General features: G+C 39.5%; 1 protein-coding gene across 8 annotated transcripts in view; it reads right to left on the reverse strand.

Moving 5' to 3' along the window:
• Positions 1–22,094, reverse strand: part of KATNAL2 (katanin catalytic subunit A1 like 2) — a 129,405-nt gene extending 107,311 nt beyond the window's left edge. For all 8 annotated transcript variants that reach the window (XM_037805950.1, XM_037805952.1, XM_037805951.1 and 5 more), the window contains exon 1: positions 21,968–22,094. In XM_037805950.1, the coding sequence (XP_037661878.1) occupies positions 21,968–22,018 (51 nt within the window). In that variant the 5' untranslated portion in view covers positions 22,019–22,094. The remainder of the gene's footprint in view (positions 1–21,967) is intronic.
• Positions 22,095–22,414: the final 320 nt, after the last annotated feature.

Here is a 22,414-nt window from a genome sequence, read left to right on the forward strand (position 1 = left end):
TTAAATATATTTATAATAGCTATTTTAAAAATCCTTGTCTGCTAATTCCATCTTCTCTGCCATTTCTGGACCTATTTCTATTACCAACTTGTGTCCGGGTTATGGGTCACAATTTCCTGTTTCCTATCAAGTCTAGTAATTTTTTATTGGATACCAGACATTGAGCATATCTGGATTTTACTATCTTCTTTTAAAGTGCATATATAGTTTGGTTAATGGCAGATAAATCTTATCCTATCAAGGTTTATTTTTAAGCTTTGTTATGGAAGGGGTGTCTAAAGTAGCCTCTCGTCTAAGGCTAGTTTAGCCTACTTTTAACATATAGCTGTTCCGGGATCTCTACTAAATTTTTTGCTATTCAACAAGATTTCTCCACTCGGGTTGGTTTGAACTCAAATGTCTCTCAATGTTAAGTGAGTGCTGATAGTTGTTCAGTTTATACCGTAGTTCCCTAGTGTTCCGGTTGCTAATGCTACCAGAATGCAAAATACTAGAAATGGATTGGCTTTTATAAAGGGGGTTTATTTGGTTATACAGTGACAATCTTAAGGCCATAAAATGTCCAAGGTGAGGCATCTACAATAGGGTACCTTCACTGAAGGATGGCCAATGGTGTCCAGAAAATCTGTTAGCTTGGAAGGCACATGGCTGGCGACCGCTTACTCCCAGGTTGCATTTTAAAATGGCATTCTCTAAAATGTTGCTCTTGGGGCATTTTGTCCTCTTTTAGATGCAGCTCCTCTCCAAAATGTCACTCACAGCTGCTCTGCATCTGGGCCTGTGTAGCTCTTTTTAAAGTACTCCAGTGATCCAATAAATGTGGTATATACACACGATGGAATACTACACGGCAGTAAGAAGGAACGATCTCGTGAAACATGACAACATGGATGAACCTTGAAGACATAATGCTGAGCGAAATAAGCCAGGCACAAAAAGAGAAATATTATATGCTACCACTAATGTGAACTTTGAAAAATGTAAAACAAATGGTTTATAATGTAGAATTTAGGGGAACTAGCAATAGAGAGCAATTAAGGAAGGGGGAACAATAATCCAAGAAGAACAGATAAGCTATTTAATGTTCTGGGAATGCCCAGGAATGACTATGGTCTGTTAATTTCTGATGGATATAGTAGGAACAAGTTCACAGAAATGTTGCTATATTAGGTAACTTTCTTGGGGTAGAGTAGCAACATGTTGGAAGTAAAGCAGTTATCTTAGGTTAGTTGTCTTTTTCTTACTCCTTTAAAATGTTCTTTTATTGTGTGTGTTTTTTTAAATTATTTTTTTATTTTTTTATTTTTCATACAGTTGATTAAAAAAAAAAAAGTTTAAAAAAAAAAACAAGGAAAAAAATATGTAGAGCCCCCTTGAGGAGCCTGTGGAGAATGCAGGGGTATTGGCCTACCCCACCTCGATGGTTGCTAACATGACCACAGACATAGGGGACTGGTGGTTTGATGGGTTGAGCTCTCTACCACAGGATTTACCCTTGGGAAGACTGTTGCTGCAAAGGAGAGGCTAGGCCTCCCTATAATTGTGCCTAAGAGCCTCCCTCCCGAATGCCTCTTTGTTGCTCAGATGTGGCCCTCTCTCTCTACCTAAGCCAACTTGAAAGGTGAAATCACTGCCCTCCCCACTACGTGGGATCAGACACCCAGGGGAGCGAATCTCCCTGGCAACGTGGAATATGACTCCCGGGGAGGAATGTAGACCCGGCATCGTGGGATGGAGACCATCTTCTTGACCAAAAGGGGGATGTGAAAGGAAATGAAATAAGCTTCAGTGGCAGAGAGATTCCAAAAAGAGCCGAGAGGTCACTCTGGTGGGCACTCTTACGCACAACTTAGACAACGCTTTTTAGGTTCTAAAGAATTAGGGTAGCTGGTGGTAGATACCTGAAACTATCAAACTACAACCCAGAACCCATGAATCTCGAAGACAATTGTATAAAAATGTAGCTTATGAGGGGTGACGATGGGATTGGGAAAGCCATAAGGACCACACTCCCCTTTGTCTAGTTTATGGATGGATGAGTAGAAAAATAGGGGAAGGAAACAAACAAACAAACAAACAGACAAAGGTACCCAGTGTTCTTTTTTACTTCAATTTCTCTTTTTCACTTTAATTACTATTCTTGTTATTTGTGTGTGTGTGCTAATGAAGGTGTCAGGGATTGATTTAGGTGATGAATGTACAACTATGTAATGGTACTGTGAACAATCGAATGTACGATTTGTTTTGTATGACTGTGTGGTATGTGAATATATCTCAATAAAATGAAGATTAAAAATAAATAAATAAAGTACTCCAGTGATCCAATAAAGACCCACCCTGAATGGGTGGGGCAACACCTCCATAGAAATAATCCAATGAAAAGTCTCGGCCACAGGTGATTGAGTCATATCTCCATGGAGACACTGAATCAATAGGTTCCAACCTAATCAAAACTAATACGTCTGCCCACACAAGATTGCATCAAAGAACATGGAGGTTTGGGGAACATAATACATCCAAACTGGCACACCTAGTAACTGGTCTTTGCCCAGTTTCATACATTTTCACTTTATGTATGCACAACTTGGTATTCAACCCCAAAGTCAGAATTCTGGAGTTCTTTCTTTGCATAGCTCCCTCCTTTCTGGAATTATTCCCTCTCAATTCTAACCATCCCAGCCTCCCCAAACTCCACTCTCTGTCCCTTCATCTTATCAAAACAACCATGCTCGGCTTAAATTCTCCTTCCTGTGCCAGAATCTAGCTATTGCCTTGTGCCAGTTTGGATACAGTGTACCCCCCAGAAAAGCCATATTCATTAATGCAATTTTGTGGGGGCAGTCTGATTAGTCTGTTGATTAGGTGGAAAATCTGATTAAATTATTTCCATGGAGGTGTGGACCATGCCCATTCAGGGTGGGTCTTGAATGGTTCACTGGAGTACTTAAGAGAACTCAAGAGCTGACACAGATGCTTGTTGACACTTGGAGACACTTGGAGATGCAGACAGAGAGATGTTAGGAGATGCTAAGCTAGAGAGGAAGCCCAGATTTTGCCCTGGAGAAGCTAAGACAGGACCTCCAGATGCTTAGAGAGAAATGCCCTGGGAGAAAGAAGCAAGGATGCACAGGAGCTGGGAGAGAGGAGCAAAGACAAGTGTGATGGTTAGGTTCATGTGTCACCTTGGCCAGGTGATGGTACTCAGGTGTCTGGTCAAGCAAGCACTGGCCTAACTGTTAATGCAAAGGCATTTGTGGCTGGTTAATAAACCAGAAGGCTGGTTTATTAAATCATCAGTCAACTGGCTGCAGCTGTGACTGATTATATCAATGAAAGGCATGTCTTCCACAATGAGAGAATGCAATCAGCTGGATTTAATCCAATCAGGTGATGACTTTTAAGTGAGACAAATACAGGACCTTCACTTCTTCTTCAGCTAACCAGCGAAGCGTTTCCTGAGGAGTTCGTTGAAGTTGTTAGCTCGTTGCCCGAGGAGTTCATCGAACATCTTCATTGGAGTTGCCAGTTTGCTGCCTGCCCTACGGAATTTGGACTTGTGCATATCCACAATTGTGTGAGACACTTTTATAAAATCTTATATTTATAGATACCTCTTGTTGATTCTGTTTCCCTAGACAACCCTAACTAATACAGACAGAAACCCAGAGACATTTTGGAGAAAGCCATTTTGAAACTAACCCAGAAGCAAAGGACCAGCAGATGCCAGTCATCTGCCTTCCCAGCTGACAGAGGTGTTCTGGACGCCATCAGCCTTCCTTCACTGCAGGTATCCTCTTGTTGACGCCTTAGTACAGAGACTTTTATGGTCTTAGAACTGTAAATTTGTAACTGAATAAATCCCTTTATAAAAGCCAATCCATTTCTGGTATTTTGCAGTCTGGCAGCATTAGCAAACCAGAATGCGTCTCCATGCAGAAGGCCTTCTCTCAGGGATCACGGTCCTATTGTCCAATGTCTGAAAACAGATTCCTCATTTATTTAGTCCAGTTTTCTAGTTGCTTACAGCAGGAAGGCTAATCTGGCACCAGTTACTCTATCAAGGTTGAAAGCAGAAGTCATACCAATTTTTAAAATGTTTACAGGATTTATCTGGATGGTTAGATACATACTTTTAGTATTTAAAAATAAAACCTAATATGTTATTTTTACAAAAGAAAGAGAGTAGGGGTGCTTTTGACACAAAACATCAAATATTCAAATTCATATCTATATATTCTCAATTAGTGGTCAAAAGAAAAGAACAAGTCTCCAAGAGTATGAATATAGCATTAGCAAAGTGTTCCAGGTTGTCTGATCAGACTCCCTTTCTTAGTCCAGGTACAGGAAGAATGTGGTTTCACAACATCCCCAGCATTTTAAAGGACACTCACTAGGCTGCAGCAGTGGTCAGCAGTGAAATGGTTACTCTTCCTTGGGTAACAGCAGAGCAGAGCACTTAAAACATAAGTTACTTAAAATTCAGCTTAGCTTTATGGTGATGTAGAGTTTGTTTAATTAGTACTTAGAACTGCACATTGTTTATAGCTATTCGTATTTCAATAGATGCTTAAATGTTTGAACATTTAAAGTTTAATAAGCTTCAGTTCTCTGAAGAAAAACACTGATGTAATTAAATTTTCAATTACTCCGGGATTTTTTTTTTTAGGGGCCCATGCAATTAATAAAATCTAAGGCATTTAACAACACTCGTTTAAAAAACTAAATAGCATCCACCTCATTAATTAGCTAACAGTTACAGGAGATATTTTTAAATATAAAAGTCTCACTTAAGCAAAGTAACAACTTCTGAAAAGTGCATGTAAGGACACACAAGAATAAATAAAAGTGGCTTTTGTTTCAGGATAATTTTGTGCGTACACATAAATGTGTGGCTCTATTACAGCTTTCCAAAAGCCATTCCTGTGCTTTGAGACCAATTACTGTTTGTTTGTTTTTAATTATGCGGTCAAATTGAAAACACCCAGGCAATTGCTCCTCAGAGCTTCCTTGACCTTAGAGTATTTTAAAGATTCTTAAATTTGGGTTACAGAAAGAAAATGGCAGGGGTTTAGGGACTGGATATAGTCTAATTTTAAAATGGAATTCTCCATTTCCAAATCTCTGCTACCAAAGATAGCATTGCTATCAAATGGGAGCTTGAAGAATTGCAGTCTCTCAGACCCTGCTCTAGAGCTAATGAATCAGAATCTGAATTTTAAAAACATCCTGGGTGCTTACTGTGCACATTAAAGACAGGGAAGTGCTGCAAAACATGACCCATTTACTAGTCAGAAAAGACACTTGGAGGCATCCCTGCCCTCAAGTAGATAATGGTCTACTGGGGCAGGAAGGGAACCAACAAGTAAAATTTCATTTATAATTCCCTGGGATAAGGGTGGTGTAGAGATGTCTACTAAACTCCATGAAGGAGGGGCTACTTATCCAGTCTGGGAATAAGGACAGGGCTAGGAAGTCTTCCCAAGAAAGGCAAATTCAGACCCTAAAGAAAAAGAATTTAAGGGGCGGAGAAAGAAACCAAGAAGGAAAATAGAAAATTAGAAGATTGTGGTATCATGAAAGCCTAGAAAAGAGGCATTTCCTAAGAATTATCAACAGTGTCAATTCTCTCATTTACAAATATCTCAAAATCCAAGTACAACATTTTATATAAAATAGGCACTAAATGTTCACTATAAGTTAATGAATAAATGCGTATTTCCCTTGGGGCTAATCAAGTGGAACCAGAATATGAATTAAAAAATAACAAACTTCCAGTTTTATGCTCACTGTAATGGCATAAAAGAAATCATATTTAGTGCCAGGTCACAAGTCCCTACCGTATCCAAAGAAATAATCATATTTAAAACTAAATTTGAATATATAAACATATGTATGGGAAATGCCTAAATTGAAATCAACAAAAATGTAAAGAAAGCTACCTTTTAGAAATGAATCATGAGTTGACTTTTTATATTCACTTCTCTGAAATCACTCCCTGCCAGAGCAACTAGCATGATTCTTTGCACACAGTAGGCACTCAATAAAAGTCTATAAAACAAAAAGTGTTCTAGAGACCATTTAGCTCTTTTTCTGCATAAAACCATATTAAAATGATAGTAAAGGAATAAAAATACTATGATCCCTCAAAGACAAAGAATACAGAAAAGGAGGTGACAACAGATAGGATATATCAATAAAACTTTGACAGATTGAAAGCAAGTGGATAAATGCCAACTGATTTAGGAAAGTAAAGAAAGCCAAAAGCAAACAAAGTCAACAGCTACAGAGGAAGAAGCCATCAAGACACAGGTTGACATCTAAGACAGAACCCTGCAGAGGAGGAGCAACAGACAAGATAGGATTTAACAAAGAATTATGACTACTGAATTATTATACAGATTTTTTTTAGTCTCTAGGGTATTAGAACAGCTAAAAGGAAATAAATGAAACTGCAGAACTGTCGCCCACCTATACTTTGAAATTTGCTCTATAACCACTTGTTAAACAGTACTTTGAAAGCTACCACCTTTCTGTATATATGTTACATTTAACAATAAAAAATGTTTACAAAAAAAGACAGAACCCTGCAGAGTTATAGGAACTGGGGGCACCAGGTGCCACTGAATACACCAGGCACCTCTGAGGGCAGAAGTGAAGGGCAGGCTGAGCACAGAGTAACAGATTCCTTTCCCCACCCCAAACAGCTGACAACTCCTCCCCTACCCCGGCAGAAGACTGGAGGTGTACTCTCAGGAGAAACTCAACAAGAAAAACTTAGGACTTTAGGATGCCAGGTCTAGGTGAAGGGAAGAGTAATTAATTTCAAGTCTGTATACTGAACAGTGAGGCAGACGCATGCCCATGCACACACACACACACATACACAAACACACGCACAACTGTCCTTTCCCATACAGCTGCCACAATGCTGGCAAGTAGAATAGCAGTCCTATTCAAAGTAGGCAAACAGTGGAAACAGTCCAAAAGTCCATCAGTGGATGAATGGATAAACAAACTGTGGTATATACATACAATGGAATATTATTCAGCCACAAAAGGAATGAAGTACTGATACATGCTTGAATGTGGATGGACTCTGAAACACTATGCTACTTGAAAGAAGTCAGACACAAAAGGTCATATGTTGTGTCATTCCATTTTTATAAATATCCAGAATATGTAAATCCATAGAAACAGAAAGCAGACTAGTGTTTGCCAGGGGATGAGAAAAGGAGGGAATGGGAAGAAACTTCTTAATGGGGACAGGGTTTTATTTTGGAGTGATGAAAATATTTTAGAACTAGATAGAGGTGGTGGTTGCACAACATTATTGTTAATGTACCAAACACCACTGAATTGTTCACTTCAAAATTATAAGTTTTATGTCAGGGGAATTTCATCTCAATAAAACAAACAAACAAAAATGGGTAGCCAGGGATTACTAGACTTTTTAGGAAAACCTCCCACATGAAAGAGAGAGCCATAGGGGAGTAAAAGCAAAAAGGAATTTGAGGAAAACAGACAAATGCTAGGAGCAAAAAATAACTATATAAAATTAAAAACAAACAAACAAAACCTTCCCAGGGAGAAGAAAGGAGCCATGACATCCAGCAAGAATAGGAAGCTGTGAAAAAGGAAAATTTGGAGAATAAGAAGTTACCTGGAAATAAAAGTATGATAGCAAAAATTAAAATTCAATAAATAAAATTGAAGAGATTTCTTAAGTGAAAAATGAAGGCAGAGGGAGGCGGGGCAAGATGGCAGACTGGTGAGCTGTATGTTTTAGTTACTCCTCCAGGAAAGTAGGTAGAAAGCCAGGAACTGAGTGGACTGGACACCACAGAGCAATCTGACTTTGGGCATACTTCATACAACACTCATGAAAATGTGGAACTGCTGAGATCAGCAAAATCTGTAAGTTTTTGCGGCCAGGGGACCCGCGCCCCTCCCTGCCAGGCTCAGTCCCGTGGGAGGAGGGGCTGTCAGCTCCGGGAAGGAGAAGGGAGAACTGCAATGGCAGCCCTTATCGGAAACTCATTCTACTGATCCAAACTCCAACCATAGATAGACTGAGACCAGACACCAGAGAATCTGAGAGCAGCCAGCCCAGCAGAGAGGAGACAGGCATAGAAAAAAAACAACACGAAAAACTCCAAAATAAAAGTGGAGGATTTTTGGAGTTCTGGTGAACATAGAAAGGGGAAGGGCCCTGAGGCACATATGCAAATCCCGAAGAAAAGCTGATCTCTCTGCCCTGTGGACCTTTCCTTAATGGCCCTGGTTGCTTTGTCTCTTAGCATTTCAATAACCCATTAGATCTCTGAGGAGGGCCCGTTTTTTTTTGTTTTGTTTTGTTTTGTTTAATCCTTTTTTCTTTTTCTAAAACAATTACTCTAAGAAGCCCAATACAGAAAGCTTCAAAGACTTGCAATTTGGGCAGGTCAAGTCAAGAGCAGAACTAGGAGAGCTCTGAGACAAAACGCAATAATCCAGTGGCTGAGAAAATTCACTAAACACCACAACTTCCCAAGAAAAGGGGGGTGTCCGCTCACAGCCATCATCCTGGTGGACAGGAAACACTCCTGCCCATCGCCAGCCCCATAGCCCAGAACTGCCCCAGACAACCCAGTGTGACGGAAGTGCTTCAGATATCAGGCACACACCACAAAACTGGGCGTGGACATTAGCCTTCCCTGCAACCTCAGCTGAGTGTCCCAGAGTTGGGAAGGCAGAGCAGTGTGAATTAACAAAGCCCCATTCAGCCATCATTTCAGCAGACTGGGAGCCTCCCTACACAGCCCAGCAGCCCAGAACTGCCCTGGGGGGACGGCACTCACCTGTGACATAGCACAGTCATCCCTCAACAGAGGACCCGGGGTGCACGGCCTGGAAGAGGGGCCCACTTGCAAGTCTCAGGAGCCATACGCCAATACCAAGGACTTGTGGGTCAGTGGCAGAGACAAACTGTGGCAGGACTGAACTGAAGGATTAGACTATTGCAGCAGCTTTAAAACTCTAGGATCACCAGGGAGATTTGATTGTTAGAGCCACCCCCCACCCCCTGACTGCCCAGAAACACGCCCCATATACAGGGCAGGCAACATCAACTACACACACAAGCTTGGTACACCAATTGGACCCCACAAGACTCACTCCCCCACTCACCAAAAAGGCTAAGCAGGGGAGAACTGCCTTGTGGAGAACAGGTGGCTCGTGGACGCCACCTGCTGGTTAGTTAGAGAAAGTGTACTCCACGAAGCTGTAGATCTGATAAATTAGAGATAAGGACTTCAATTGGTCTACAAATCCTAAAAGAACCCTATCAAGTTCAGCAAATGCCACGAGGCCAAAAACAACAGAAAATTATAAAGCATATGAAAAAACCAGACAATATGGATAACCCAAGCCCAAGCACCCAAATCAAAAGACCAGAAGAGACACAACACCTAGAGCAGCTACTCAAAGAACTAAAGATGAACAATGAGACCATAGTACGGGAGACAAAGGAAATCAAGAAGACCCTAGAAGAGCATAAAGAAGACATTGCAAGACTAAATAAAAAAATGGATGATCTTATGGAAATTAAAGAAACTGTTGACCAAATTAAAAAGATTCTGGACACTCATAGTACAAGACTAGAGGAAGTTGAACAACGAATCAGTGACCTCGAAGATGACAGAATGGAAAATGAAAGCATAAAAGAAAGAATGGGGAAAAAAATTGAAAAAATCGAAACGGACCTCAGGGATATGATAGATAATATGAAACGTCCAAATATAAGACTCATTGGTGTCCCAGAAGGGGAAGAAAAGGGTAAAGGTCTAGGAAGAGTATTCAAAGAAATTGTTGGGGAAAACTTCCCAAATCTTCTAAACAACATAAATACACAAATCATAAATGCTCAGCGAACCCCAAATAGAATAAATCCAAATAAACCCACTCCGAGACATATACTGATCACACTGTCAAACACAGAAGAGAAGGAGCAAGTTCTGAAAGCAGCAAGAGAAAAGCAATTCACCACATACAAAGGAAACAGCATAAGACTAAGTAGTGACTACTCAGCAGCCACCATGGAGGCAAGAAGGCAGTGGCACGATATATTTAAAATTCTGAGTGAGAAAAATTTCCAGCCAAGAATACTTTATCCAGCAAAGCTCTCCTTCAAATTTGAGGGAGAGCTTAAATTTTTCACAGACAAACAAATGCTGAGAGAATTTGCTAACAAGAGACCTGCCCTACTGGAGATACTAAAGGGAGCCCTACAGACAGAGAAACAAAGAAAGGACAGAGAGACTTGGAGAAACGTTCAGTACTAAGGAGATTCGGTATGGGTACAATAAAGGATATTAATAGACAGAGGGGAAAAATATGGCAAACATAAACCAAAGGATAAGATGGCTGACTCAAGAAATGCCTTCACAGTTATAACGTTGAATGTAAATGGATTAAACTCCCCAATTAAAAGATATAGATTCGCAGAATGGATCAAAAAAAATGAACCATCAATATGTTGCATACAAGAGACTCATCTTAGACACAGGGACACAAATAAACTGAAAGTGAAAGGATGGAAAAAAATATTTCATGCAAGCTACAGCCAAAAGAAAGCAGGTGTAGCAATATTAATCTCAGATAAAATAGACTTCAAATGCAGGGATGTTTTGAGAGACAAAGAAGGCCACTACGTACTAATAAAAAGGGCAATTCAGCAAGAAGAAATAACAATCGTAAATGTCTATGCACCCAACCAAGGTGCCACAAAATACATGAGAGAAACACTGGCAAAACTAAAGGAAGCAATTGATGTTTCCACAATAATTGTGGGAGATTTCAACACATCACTCTCTCCTATAGATAGAACAACCAGACAGAAGACCAATAAGGAAATTGAAAACCTAAACAATCTGATAAATGAATTAGATTTAACAGACTTATACAGGACATTACATCCCAAATCACCAGGATACACATACTTTTCTAGTGCTCATGGAAAGGAAAACTACCGGCCAATCTCCCTAATGAATATAGATGCAAAAATCCTCAACAAAATACTTGCAAATCGAATCCAAAGACACATTAAAAAAATCATACACCATGACCAAGTGGGGTTCATTCCAGGCATGCAAGGATGGTTCAACATAAGAAAATCAATCAATGTATTACAATACATTAACAAGTCAAAAGGGAAAAATCAATTGATCATCTCAATAGATGCTGAAAAAGCATTTGACAAAATCCAACATCCCTTTTTGATAAAAACACTTCAAAAGGTAGGAATTGAAGGAAACTTCCTCAACATGATAAAGAGCATATATGAAAAACCCACAGCCAGCATAGTACTCAATGGTGAGAGACTGAAAGCCTTCCCTCTAAGATCAGGAACAAGACAAGGATGCCCGCTATCACCACTGTTATTCAACATTGTGCTGGAAGTGCTAGCCAGGGCAATCCGGCAAGACAAAGAAATAAAAGGCATCCAAATTGGAAAAGAAGAAGTAAAACTGTCATTGTTTGCAGATGATATGATCTTATATCTAGAAAACCCTGAGAAATCGACGATACAGCTACTAGAGCTAATAAACAAATTTAGCAAAGTAGCAGGATACATGATTAATGCACATAAGTCAGTAATGTTTCTATATGCTAGAAATGAACAAACTGAAGAGACACTCAAGAAAAAGATACCATTTTCAATAGCAACTAAAAAAATCAAGTACCTAGGAATAAACTTAACCAAAGATGTAAAAGACCTATACAAAGAAAACTACATAACTCTACTAAAAGAAATAGAAGGGGACCTTAAAAGATGGAAAAATATTCCATGTTCATGGATAGGAAGACTAGATGTCACTAAGATGTCAATTCTACCCAAACTCATCTACAGATTCAATGCAATCCCAATCAAAATTCCAACAACCTACTTTGCAGACTTGGAAAAGCTAGTTATCAAATTTATTTGGAAAGGGAAGATGCCTCGAATTGCTAAAGACACTCTAAAAAAGAAAAACGAAGTGGGAGGACTTACACTCCCTGACTTTGAAGCTTATTATAAAGCCACAGTTGCCAAAACAGCATGGTACTGGCACAAAGATAGACATATAGATCAATGGAATCGAATTGAGAATTCGGAGATAGACCCTCAGATCTATGGCCGACTGATCTTTGATAAGGCTCCCAAAGTCACTGAACTGAGTCATAATGGTCTTTTCAACAAATGGGGCTGGGAGAGTTGGATATCCATACCCAAAAGAATGAAAGAGGACCCCTACCTCACCCCCTATACAAAAATTAACTCAAAATGGACCAAAGATCTCAATATAAAAGAAAGTACCATAAAACTCCTAGAAGATAATGTAGGAAAACATCTTCAAGACCTTGTATTAGGCGGCCACTTCCTAGACTTTACACCCAAAGCACAAGCAACAAAAGAGAAAATAGATAAATGGGAACTCCTCAAGCTTAGAAGTTTCTGCACCTCAAAGGAATTTCTCAAAAAGGTAAAGAGGCAGCCAACTCAATGGGAAAAAATTTTTGGAAACCATGTATCTGACAAAAGACTGATATCTTGCATATATAAAGAAATCCTACAACTCAATGACAATAGTACAGTCGGCCCAATTATAAAATGGGCAAAAGATATGAAAAGACACTTCTCTGAAGAGGAAATACAAATGGCCAAGAAACACATGAAAAAATGTTCAGCTTCACTAGCTATTAGAGAGATGCAAATTAAGACCACAATGAGATACCATCTAACACCAATTAGAATGGCTGCTGTTAAACAAACAGGAAACTACAAATGCTGGAGGGGATGTGGAGAAATTGGAACTCTTATTCACTGTTGGTGGGACTGTATAATGGTTCAGCCACTCTGGAAGTCAGTCTGGCAGTTCCTTAGAAAACTAGATATAGAGTTACCATTCGATCCAGCAATTGCACTTCTCGGTATATACCCGGAAGATCGGAAAGCAGTGACACGAACAGATATCTGCACGCCAATGTTCATAGCAGCATTATTCACAATTGCCAACAGATGGAAACAACCCAAATGTCCTTCAACAGATGAGTGGATAAATAAAATGTGGTATATACACACGATGGAATACTACGCGGCAGTAAGAAGGAACGATCTCGTGAAACATATGACAACATGGATGAACCTTGAAGACATAATGCTGAGCAAAATAAGCCAGGCACAAAAAGAGAAATATTATATGCTACCACTAATGTGAATTTTGAAAAATGTAAAACAAATGGCTTATAATGTAGAATGTAGGGGAACTAGCAATAGAGAGCAATTAAGGAAGGGGGAACAATAATCCAAGAAGAACAGATAAGCTATTTAACGTTCTGGGGATGCCCAGGAATGACTATGGTCTGTTAATTTCTGATGGATATAGTAGGAGCAAGTTCACAGAAATGTTGCTATATTAGGTAACTTTCTTGGGGTAAAGTAGGAACATGTTGGAAGTTAAGCAGTTATCTTAGGTTAGTTGTCTTTTTCTTACTCCCTTGTTATGGTCTCTTTGAAATGTTCTTTTATTGTATGTTTGTTTTCTTTTTAACTTTTTTTCATACAGTTGATTTAAAAAAGAAGGGAAAGTTAAAAAAAAAGAAAAAAAGAAAAACAAGGAAAAAAAAAAAGATGCAGTGCCCCCTTGAGGAGCCTGTGGAGAATGCAGGGGTATTCGCCTACCCCACCTCCATGGTTGCTAACATGACCACAGACATAGGGGACTGGTGGTTTGATGGGTTGAGCCCTCTACCACAGGTTTTACCCTTGGGAAGACGGTTGCTGCAAAGGAGAGGCTAGGCCTCCCTATGGTTGTGCCTAAGAGCCTCCTCCCGAATGCCTCTTTGTTGCTCAGATGTGGCCCTGTCTCTCTAGCTAAGCCAACTTGAAAGGTGAAATCACTGCCCTCCCCCCTGCGTGGGATCAGACACCCAGGGGAGTGAATCTCCCTGGCAACGTGGAATATGACTCCCGGGGAGGAATGTAGACCTGGCATCGTGGGACGGAGAACATCTTCTTGACCAAAAGGGGGATGTGAAAGGAAATGAAATAAGCTTCAGTGGCAGAGAGAATCCAAAAGGAGCCGAGAGGTCACTCTGGTGGGCACTCTTATGCACACTTTAGACAACCCTTTTTAGGTTCTAAAGAATTGGGGTAGCTGCTGGTGGATACCTGAAACTATCAAACTACAACCCAGAACCCATGAATCTCGAAGACAGTTGTATAAAAATGTAGCTTATGAGGGGCGACAATGGGATTGGGAAAGCCATAAGGACCACACTCCACTTTGTCTAGTTTATGGATGGATGAGTAGAAAAATAGGGGAAGGAAACAAACAGACAAAGGTACCCAGTGTTCTTTTTTACTTCAATTGCTCTTTTTCACTCTAATTATTATTCTTGTTATTTTTGTGTGTGTGCTAATGAAGGTGTCAGGGATTGATTTGGGTGATGAATGTACAACTATGTAATGGTACTGTGAACAATCGAAAGTACGATTTGTTTTGTATGACTGCGTGGTATATGAATATATCTCAATAAAATGAAGATTAAAAAAAAAAAAAAAAAAAAGACATAATGCTGAGCAAAATAAGCCAGGCACAAAAAGAGAGATATTGTATGTTACCACTAATGTGAATTCTGTGAAAAATGTACAATGTTTTATACTGTAGAATGTAGGGGACCTAGAGATACCAATTAGTGGAGGGGGAATGATAATCTAATAAGAACAGATAAACTATGGAGGGTAATCTCAAGGTTATGGGAATGCTCAGGAATGATTATGGTTTGTAAACTTTCTTGGATATAGTAAGATCATGTTGGAAGCAATAGAGTTATTCTAGGTTTTTTTTTTTCTCTTATTCCTTTGTTTTCTTAGGGGTTGTTAATTTTCTTGGGGTATGGTAGGAACATGTTGGAAGCAATGTAGTTATTTTAGATTATTTGTTTTTCTTACTCCTCTGGACATGGTTTATTAATTTTCTTGGGGTATGGTAGGAACATATTGGAAGCAAAGTAGTTATTTTAGGTTATTTGTTTTCCTTAATCCATTGCTTTATTTGAAATGTTGTGGGGTTTTTTTGGTTGTTGTTTGCTTGTTTGTTTTTAATTTTTTGATAAACAAAGTTAAAAAATTGAAAAAAAATCAGTAGAAAAATGGGAGTAAAAACTAAATGACAAATAGGGTGGGATGGGGGGATGGTTTGGGTAGTCTCTTTTCACTTTTATTTTTTATTCTTATTCTGATTCTTTCTGATGTAAGGAAAATGTTCAGAAATAAGATTGTGGTGATGAACGCATAACTATATGATCATACTGTGAACAGTTGATTGTATACCATGGATGACTGTATGGTTTGTGAATATATTTCAATAAAACTGAATTTAAAAAAAAAAAAAAATGAAGGCAGAGATGTAAAATAAAATTGAAAGACAATATAATTAAAAGCTCAGTTCAGAAGTCAAACATCCAACTAACAGGACTTTCAGAAAGAAAAAAACATGTGGGGGGAAAAAAAAGAAGGGGAGGAAATTATTTAAAGAAATAATGCAAGAATTGTTGCAGAATTGAAGAACATGATTATTTTGATCCAAATGGCCCACAACTGCATGCCTAGTAAAAGGAATGAAAAATGATCCTCAAGAAGCCACATTTTTGTGAAAATCAGAACCTAGGGATTTTAAAGAGAAGATTCAAAAAGCTTTGAGAGAAAGAAAGAACAGCATGAGACTTCTCAACAGTCACATTGGAAGCCAAAAAGCAAGGAGTATTCTCAAATGAAGTGAAATCAATTCCAACCTAGAATACTAATCTCAGCCAAACCATCACCAAAATGAGAAAAGAACAGAGCTTCATACATACCTTGTTTCAAAAACTTTACCTCTCCCATGGACATTTTCTCTGACTCCTACTGGTTGATGCATTTCACTAAGACAGGAACACAGGCCAAGAAGGAGGAAAGCGTGGGATCTAGGAAACATGATTTCTAATACAGGAAAGAGGGTAGGGGGTTCCCAGGAAGAATGCTGGATAGCAAGCACAGAGATCAAACAATTGAGAGAGGAGATGAGAGAAGTCCAGAAAGGATGTCTCCAAGCAGAAAAAAAGAAAAGAAAAGAAACTGAGAAATTACCTGATGAACTTCACCATATTGAGAGGCATTTTATAGTTCTGTCAGAAAGTTGCAGAGCTGCTGTCAAATACATAGAAAACTAAGCCAAAGAACAAGGTACTTGACAATATATGATTGAGTCCTGCCCCAAAAGTTAAATAAAAAATAAAATATAACTATAGTGTACTGTATGGCACAGGTGTGAATAATACATGCTCAGATTAATATCAATACCAAGAATTGATTTAACCAGAAGTTTTGACAGAACTATCTTGGGAGAATGAAGAAAGGGAAATACATGTTGATAATAGGAAAAGGGGAAAGGGTAGATAGAAGGGAGCTAAATGCTCCTCTTCCATAGAAGTCAGTAAATAAAGTCTGAAAATGAGAAATCAAGATTCAGAAATATAAACTCATTATTTTGAAGCAGCAGCTAAAAGAGGCAAAAGTGTGTGCTTATTGGGAGCAGTGGTTGGTGGCAGTGTGCGGGGAAGCAGGGGACTCATTTGTTAAAAATTTTGTAGAGAGGAGGGGCAAGATGGCAGCATAGAGAGGTGTAGAATTTAGTTAGTCCCCTGGAGCAACTAATAACAATCAGGAAAAACTAGTAAATAATCTGGAACAACTGCTGGGAGACAACCATGACTATCCACACATCATACACGAACCTGGATTGGGTGGAATGGCTGGGATGGCAGCATAAAATCTGTAAGTAAAAACTGTGGACCTTTGCTGGGAGCCCCCTACTCCCACAGCAGGCTGAGCTGCAAGACCTCACTGTGGGAGAAAGCAGCATTCCCAGAGCAAGCGAATATAGCTCAGCCCAGCTCCAACTGGGAGGGAGAGTTTAAAATATTCTCTGATGAACAAACAATGAGAGAGTTCGTGAACAAGATACCTGTGCTACAGGAATACTAAAGGGAGCACTACAGACAGATAGGAAAAGACAGGAGTGAGAGGTTTGGAACACAATTTTGGGTGATGGTAGCACAACAATGTAAGTACACTGAACAAAGATGACTGTGAGTATGGTTGAAAGAGAAGGTTAGGAAGATGTGGGACACTAGAAGGAAATAGGAAAGATAAGGACTGGGACTGTATAACTCAGTAAAACCTAGAGTGCTCAACAATTGTGATAAAATGTACAAATATGCTTTTACATGGGGGAGAACAAATGAATGTCAGCCTTGCAAGGTGTTAAAAAATGGGGTAGTATTGGGGAAAACATACAATCAATGCAAACTAGAGACTATAGTTAACAGAAACATTGTATTGTGCTTCCTTTAATGTAACAAAGGCAATACACCAAAGCTAAATGCCTATAAGAGGGGGACATAATGGAGGGGTTTAGGACTCTTGGCACTGGTGATGCTGGCTGACTCTTTTATTCCACTTTAGTTTAATTCTATCTTTCCTTTGTTGCTTTTTAGCTGTTTCTTTTTTTTCTTTCTTTTTCTTTTTCTTTTGTCTCTCTACCTTCTTTGACTCTTCTTCCTTCTTTGTGGAAGAAACGAAGATGCCCTTATATAGATAGTGGTGATGGTGGTGAATGCATAAATATGTGATTGTGCCGGGAACCATTGATTTTTTGCTTAGGACAGAATGTATGGTGGGTGAACAAAACTGTCTTAAAAAAAAAAAAAAGATTGATGAAGAAACCTTGAGGCCAGTATATTGAGTGAAATAAGTCAGACACAAAAGGATAAATATTGTATGGTCTCACTGATAGGAACTGATTATAATATGTAAACATATTGACATGAAATATAAGTTACCAGGATATAGAACGAGGCTAAAGAATGTGGAGTAGTTGCTTCTTATTAGCAGAATGTTTAACTAGATTGAACTTAAGTGTTTGGAAATGGACAGAAGTGATGGTGGCACATTATTGTGAGAATAACAGTGCTGAATGATGTGTGAATATGGTGGGAAGTAGAAGCTTAGAGTCACGTATGTCACCAGAAGGAAATTTGGAGGTTAGAAGATGGGAATGTATAAAATAGTAAATCTCGTGGTGGACAATGTCCACGATTAACTGTACAAATATTAGAAACCTCTTTCATGAACTAGAACAAATGTATGACACTATAACTAGAAGTTAATAATAGAGGGGTATATAGGGGAAAATATGCCTATTGCAAACTATGTACTACATTTAGTAGTATTTTAACATTCTGTCATCAACAGTAACAAATGTACTATACCAATACTATGAGTCAATAACGGAGGGTGGATGGTTTGGGGTATGGGAGGATTTGAGTTTTCTTTTTTGTTTTTATGTATTTTCTGGAATAATGAAAATGTTCTAAAAATGAAAAAAAAAAATCAATTGTGGTGATGGATGCACAGCTGTATGATGGTACCATGGGCAACTGATTGTGCACTTTGGATGATTGTGTGGTATGTGAACAATCTCAGTAAAATTGAATTAAAAAAAAAAAACTGTAACACCAGGACCCCTTAAACAAACCACAAGATAAAGATCTCAGTTAACTATTTACTGAAGGACATTTAGAGTACTCCGAATATCCATTCACCAGAAACAGCTTGTCAAATCTTCTTTCCCTTTAAAAACCCTTGCCTGGAAATGTCAACATGGACACATTTGGGCTGCTAACTGCATTTGTGCTCCCTGAAATGCAATTCTAATACCCAAATAAATGCCTTTGTTGCCACGCAAAAAAAAAAAAAAAAAAAAAAAAAAAGGTAGAACTACTAAACTTTTTAAACTATGTGCTGACATTATTTTGTTAAAAATAAAAATAAAATTGAAAATTATATGTATAAATAATTTTAAACAACAAAAATCAACCAAATAAAAAGGATGTATTCCCATCTTCACCTTACTCTCTTCTTCAGAACTTAATCAGCACAATTATCTGCATTATACCCCAAGAAATCAACCCATCAGTGAGCAGACCTAAATACTGCTCTCAGAGCCAATCGATCAAAAAATGAGGCTGGGTCTCTGCATTCAAGTTACATGAAATCTGTTTGAGAGGATATATGACATGCAGGAATCAAATAATAATCACAAGTAAACACCAAATTGTATGGTATACACTCTATGGAGTGCAGGGACACATCGGATGAGAAAGAATGTGGCTGGAATGTTAGACAGCAAAGTAGAAAAAGATGAGGAAGAAACGGGAAGCAGAGGTTGGGCCATCACGGTGCTCTACAGGTCACATCAAGGTTTATAAATTTGATCCCAAGTATAAAGCAAAGCCATGAAAAGGACCCCAGTCAGGAAGTGGCTAGATAGAGAATGGACTAGAGTGAGGCAAAAACCAACAGGGAAAGCAACTAGGAGGCTATTAGAGTGGTTTCAGTGAGAGATTATGGTGGCTTGGATCAGGATGGTGGCTGTGGAGATATGGATTGTTAAAGACATATTATAGAAGTAAAATCAAGCAGATTTGGTGATGCTTTCTGAATGGGGGGTGTGCTTGTTTGGAAATATTATGCCCCCCAAAAAGCCATGTTCTTTTATGCAGTCTTGTTGGGGGCATATTGATTAGTCTGTTCATTAGGGTAGAATCTCTGATTGAATTATTTCCATGGAGGTGTGGACCCTGCCCGTTCAGGGTGGGTCTTGATTAGTTAACTGGAATATTTAAGAGAAGCTAAGAGTTGACACAGACCCAGATGCTGATGCTGACACTTGGAGATGCTTAGAGATGAGGATTAGAAGGACATTTGGAGAAGCTAAGCTACGAGATGAACCCCAGAGTTTGTCCTGGAGAAACTAAGAGAGGACTCCCAGATGATTAAAGATAAATTCACTGGAATCAGAAGTTGAAAACAATACAACCTGGGAGCAAAGGACCAACAGATGCCAGCCACGTGCCTTCCCAGCTAACAGAGGTGTTCTGGATGCCATTGGCCATTCTTCAGTGAAGGTATGCTTATGTTGATGCCTTAGCTTAGACATTTTCATGGCCTTCAAACTGTAAATTTGTAACCTAATAAACCCCTTTTATAAAAGCCAATCCGTTTCTGGTATTTCGCTAAATGGCAGCATTAGCAAACCAGAATAGGGTATGAGGAGTATAAGAGGGAAGGACTAAGATGAAGAAATAGCTAAGGATGGTTTCCAGAATTCTGACTAGAGCAATTGGGTAGATTGTGGTTTCACATTCCAAAATGAGGAAGAGAGAGAAAGGTGAAGGTGTTAGAGAGGAAGGTTAAAAGGTATGAACAAGTTAAGATGCAGATAGCTGAGATTCTGCCATGGATATGTCAAGTACTCAATTGGTGCACTGTTGTCTCCATATTCCATCCACCAAGACACCACAGGAGCTGGGCTCAGCAGGGAAATACTGTCTAAAGTCAGTTTTAAGGAGTTGTTGGCATGTAGGTGGCATTGGTAGTCATGAATGTGGCCCAGGGCAGTGGTTTTCAAACTTGGGTGGTGTGTTCACAATGCAAGTTTCAGGTCCTCATCCCAGAGAATGAATTCCTGATTCAGTAAGTCTTGGTGACACCCAGGAATCTGCTTTATTAAAAGAAAACCCAAAGGATTCTGATGCAGGTTGTTCAGGCCCCAAACTTTGAGAATTACTGATCTAGGACAAAAGTATAAAGTAAGATGAGAACCGGGTACAGAACCAGGCCCTGACAAACTCCAAAATATAGAGGTAAGGTCCAAAAGAAAGCCCTGGCTGAGGAAAGGGAAGAGTGGTCATAGATAAGGCAAGAAAACTGAAGAGAATGCCATGGTATCACAGAAGCCAAGAGAAGAACTTCAACTGTGTGGAATACTCAGGGGGATCGGGCAAGATGAGGGCTAAATAACACCCATTGGTGGTCAGTGACCTTAGCAGGAATAGTTGGTGGGAGTAGGAACTCGATTGGAACCGGCTTAAATGCAATCCAGAGGTGAGGAGGTAGAAGTAGCAAGTGTAGCCAACCTTTTCCAAAAGTTGGGAGAGAAATAAACATTGTTAGTTAAAGGGAGGTGTGAGGCCAAACAGAAGGTATCTTTTTTTTTGGTATTATTTTCTTAAAGAATGGGAGATAATAGCCCAATGGTTCATGACCTTGGCTACACACTATAGGCACCTGCTGAGGTTTTAAAATATATCCGATGCACAGAATCCACCCACTATCATAAATCAGAATCTCTGGAGGGTGGCAGTCCAGACATCAGTAGTGTGTTTAACTTTCATTTTATTTATGCTTCCGTTTTCCTAAAGCATTGTTTTTGTTTCCCCAGTACTTGACATATAGTATGTCCTCAATGCATGTTCACTGCTGTGGAAAGTATTGCTGGCCAGTTAGCAGATGATACAGTCAAAAAGAAATCACTGTAAGTATTGTAAAGTTCATGCAATCTTCGTGTGAAAAGGATTATTGTCCAATTCCCTTACTTTCAAATGGGGGAACTGAAACCCGAGAGAGGAAGTAAAATGCCTGAGGTCTCTCGACCTTGATAGTGGCGAGTCAGGACCAGAACTCAGTATTCTAACTCCCAGGTAAATCTTTTCTTTCAACAATTTCGTTTTGACCATTCCCCAAACACACTCACTTATCAAAACTTAGCCTAATAATACTGCCCCCTCATTACCCCGTTTCCTCAATCACAAACTTATCCTACCGTCCCTTTCACCAGACCTGCTGTCACCCTCAAATCCACCTCAGTCACAGATACATCCTTTCCCCATCACAGCCTCAAGCCCAGCCCCCCGGATTTTACCAAAGCCAACGGGCCCCCATTGCACCTGCGCCACTCGGGCGGCAGACTACGTCGCTATAGCAACCGGAGACTCCCGAGTCGGCCTGCAACAACAAAGGGAGGGGAGTTCCTGGTAGAGTTGTTTTTGCATTTGCTTTCCTTACCGCTTCCCGTGCCTGATGCGTAAATTTAAGGGTCTGGTAAGAAAGCTCCATCAAACGCTGTGTTTGGACCCGAAAGAAGAGAGAAAATGAGCCAGTTACTAGGCTGACCAGTACATCCGAAGAATCGAGTTCGAGGAAACCTGATGCTTAATCAGCCCGCCCATTGCAGGATAGGCCAGAGCGTAGGCGGGTCAGCCAATCACGGGTCACAGATAGATTCTTTAGCGTGCCAATCAATGTTAAACGGCCCTTGCTTTAATCTATTGCGTTTGCTGGTCACCGACCAATCAGAGACCGAGAGGGGATGATTGGCAGGGTTTGGGGCGGGTATTGCAATTGTTTTGACTCGTAGTTCTCGGTTTCTGAAGTGTTAGCTGACCCGAGTTTGTGTACCATAGAAAGTAAACTTTATTTCGGTAGTTAAGTCCTCTGAGACCCAGTGCTTAT

Source organism: Choloepus didactylus, chromosome 16, assembly GCF_015220235.1.
Source record: "Choloepus didactylus isolate mChoDid1 chromosome 16, mChoDid1.pri, whole genome shotgun sequence".
Classification (NCBI taxonomy): Eukaryota; Metazoa; Chordata; class Mammalia; order Pilosa; family Megalonychidae; genus Choloepus; species Choloepus didactylus.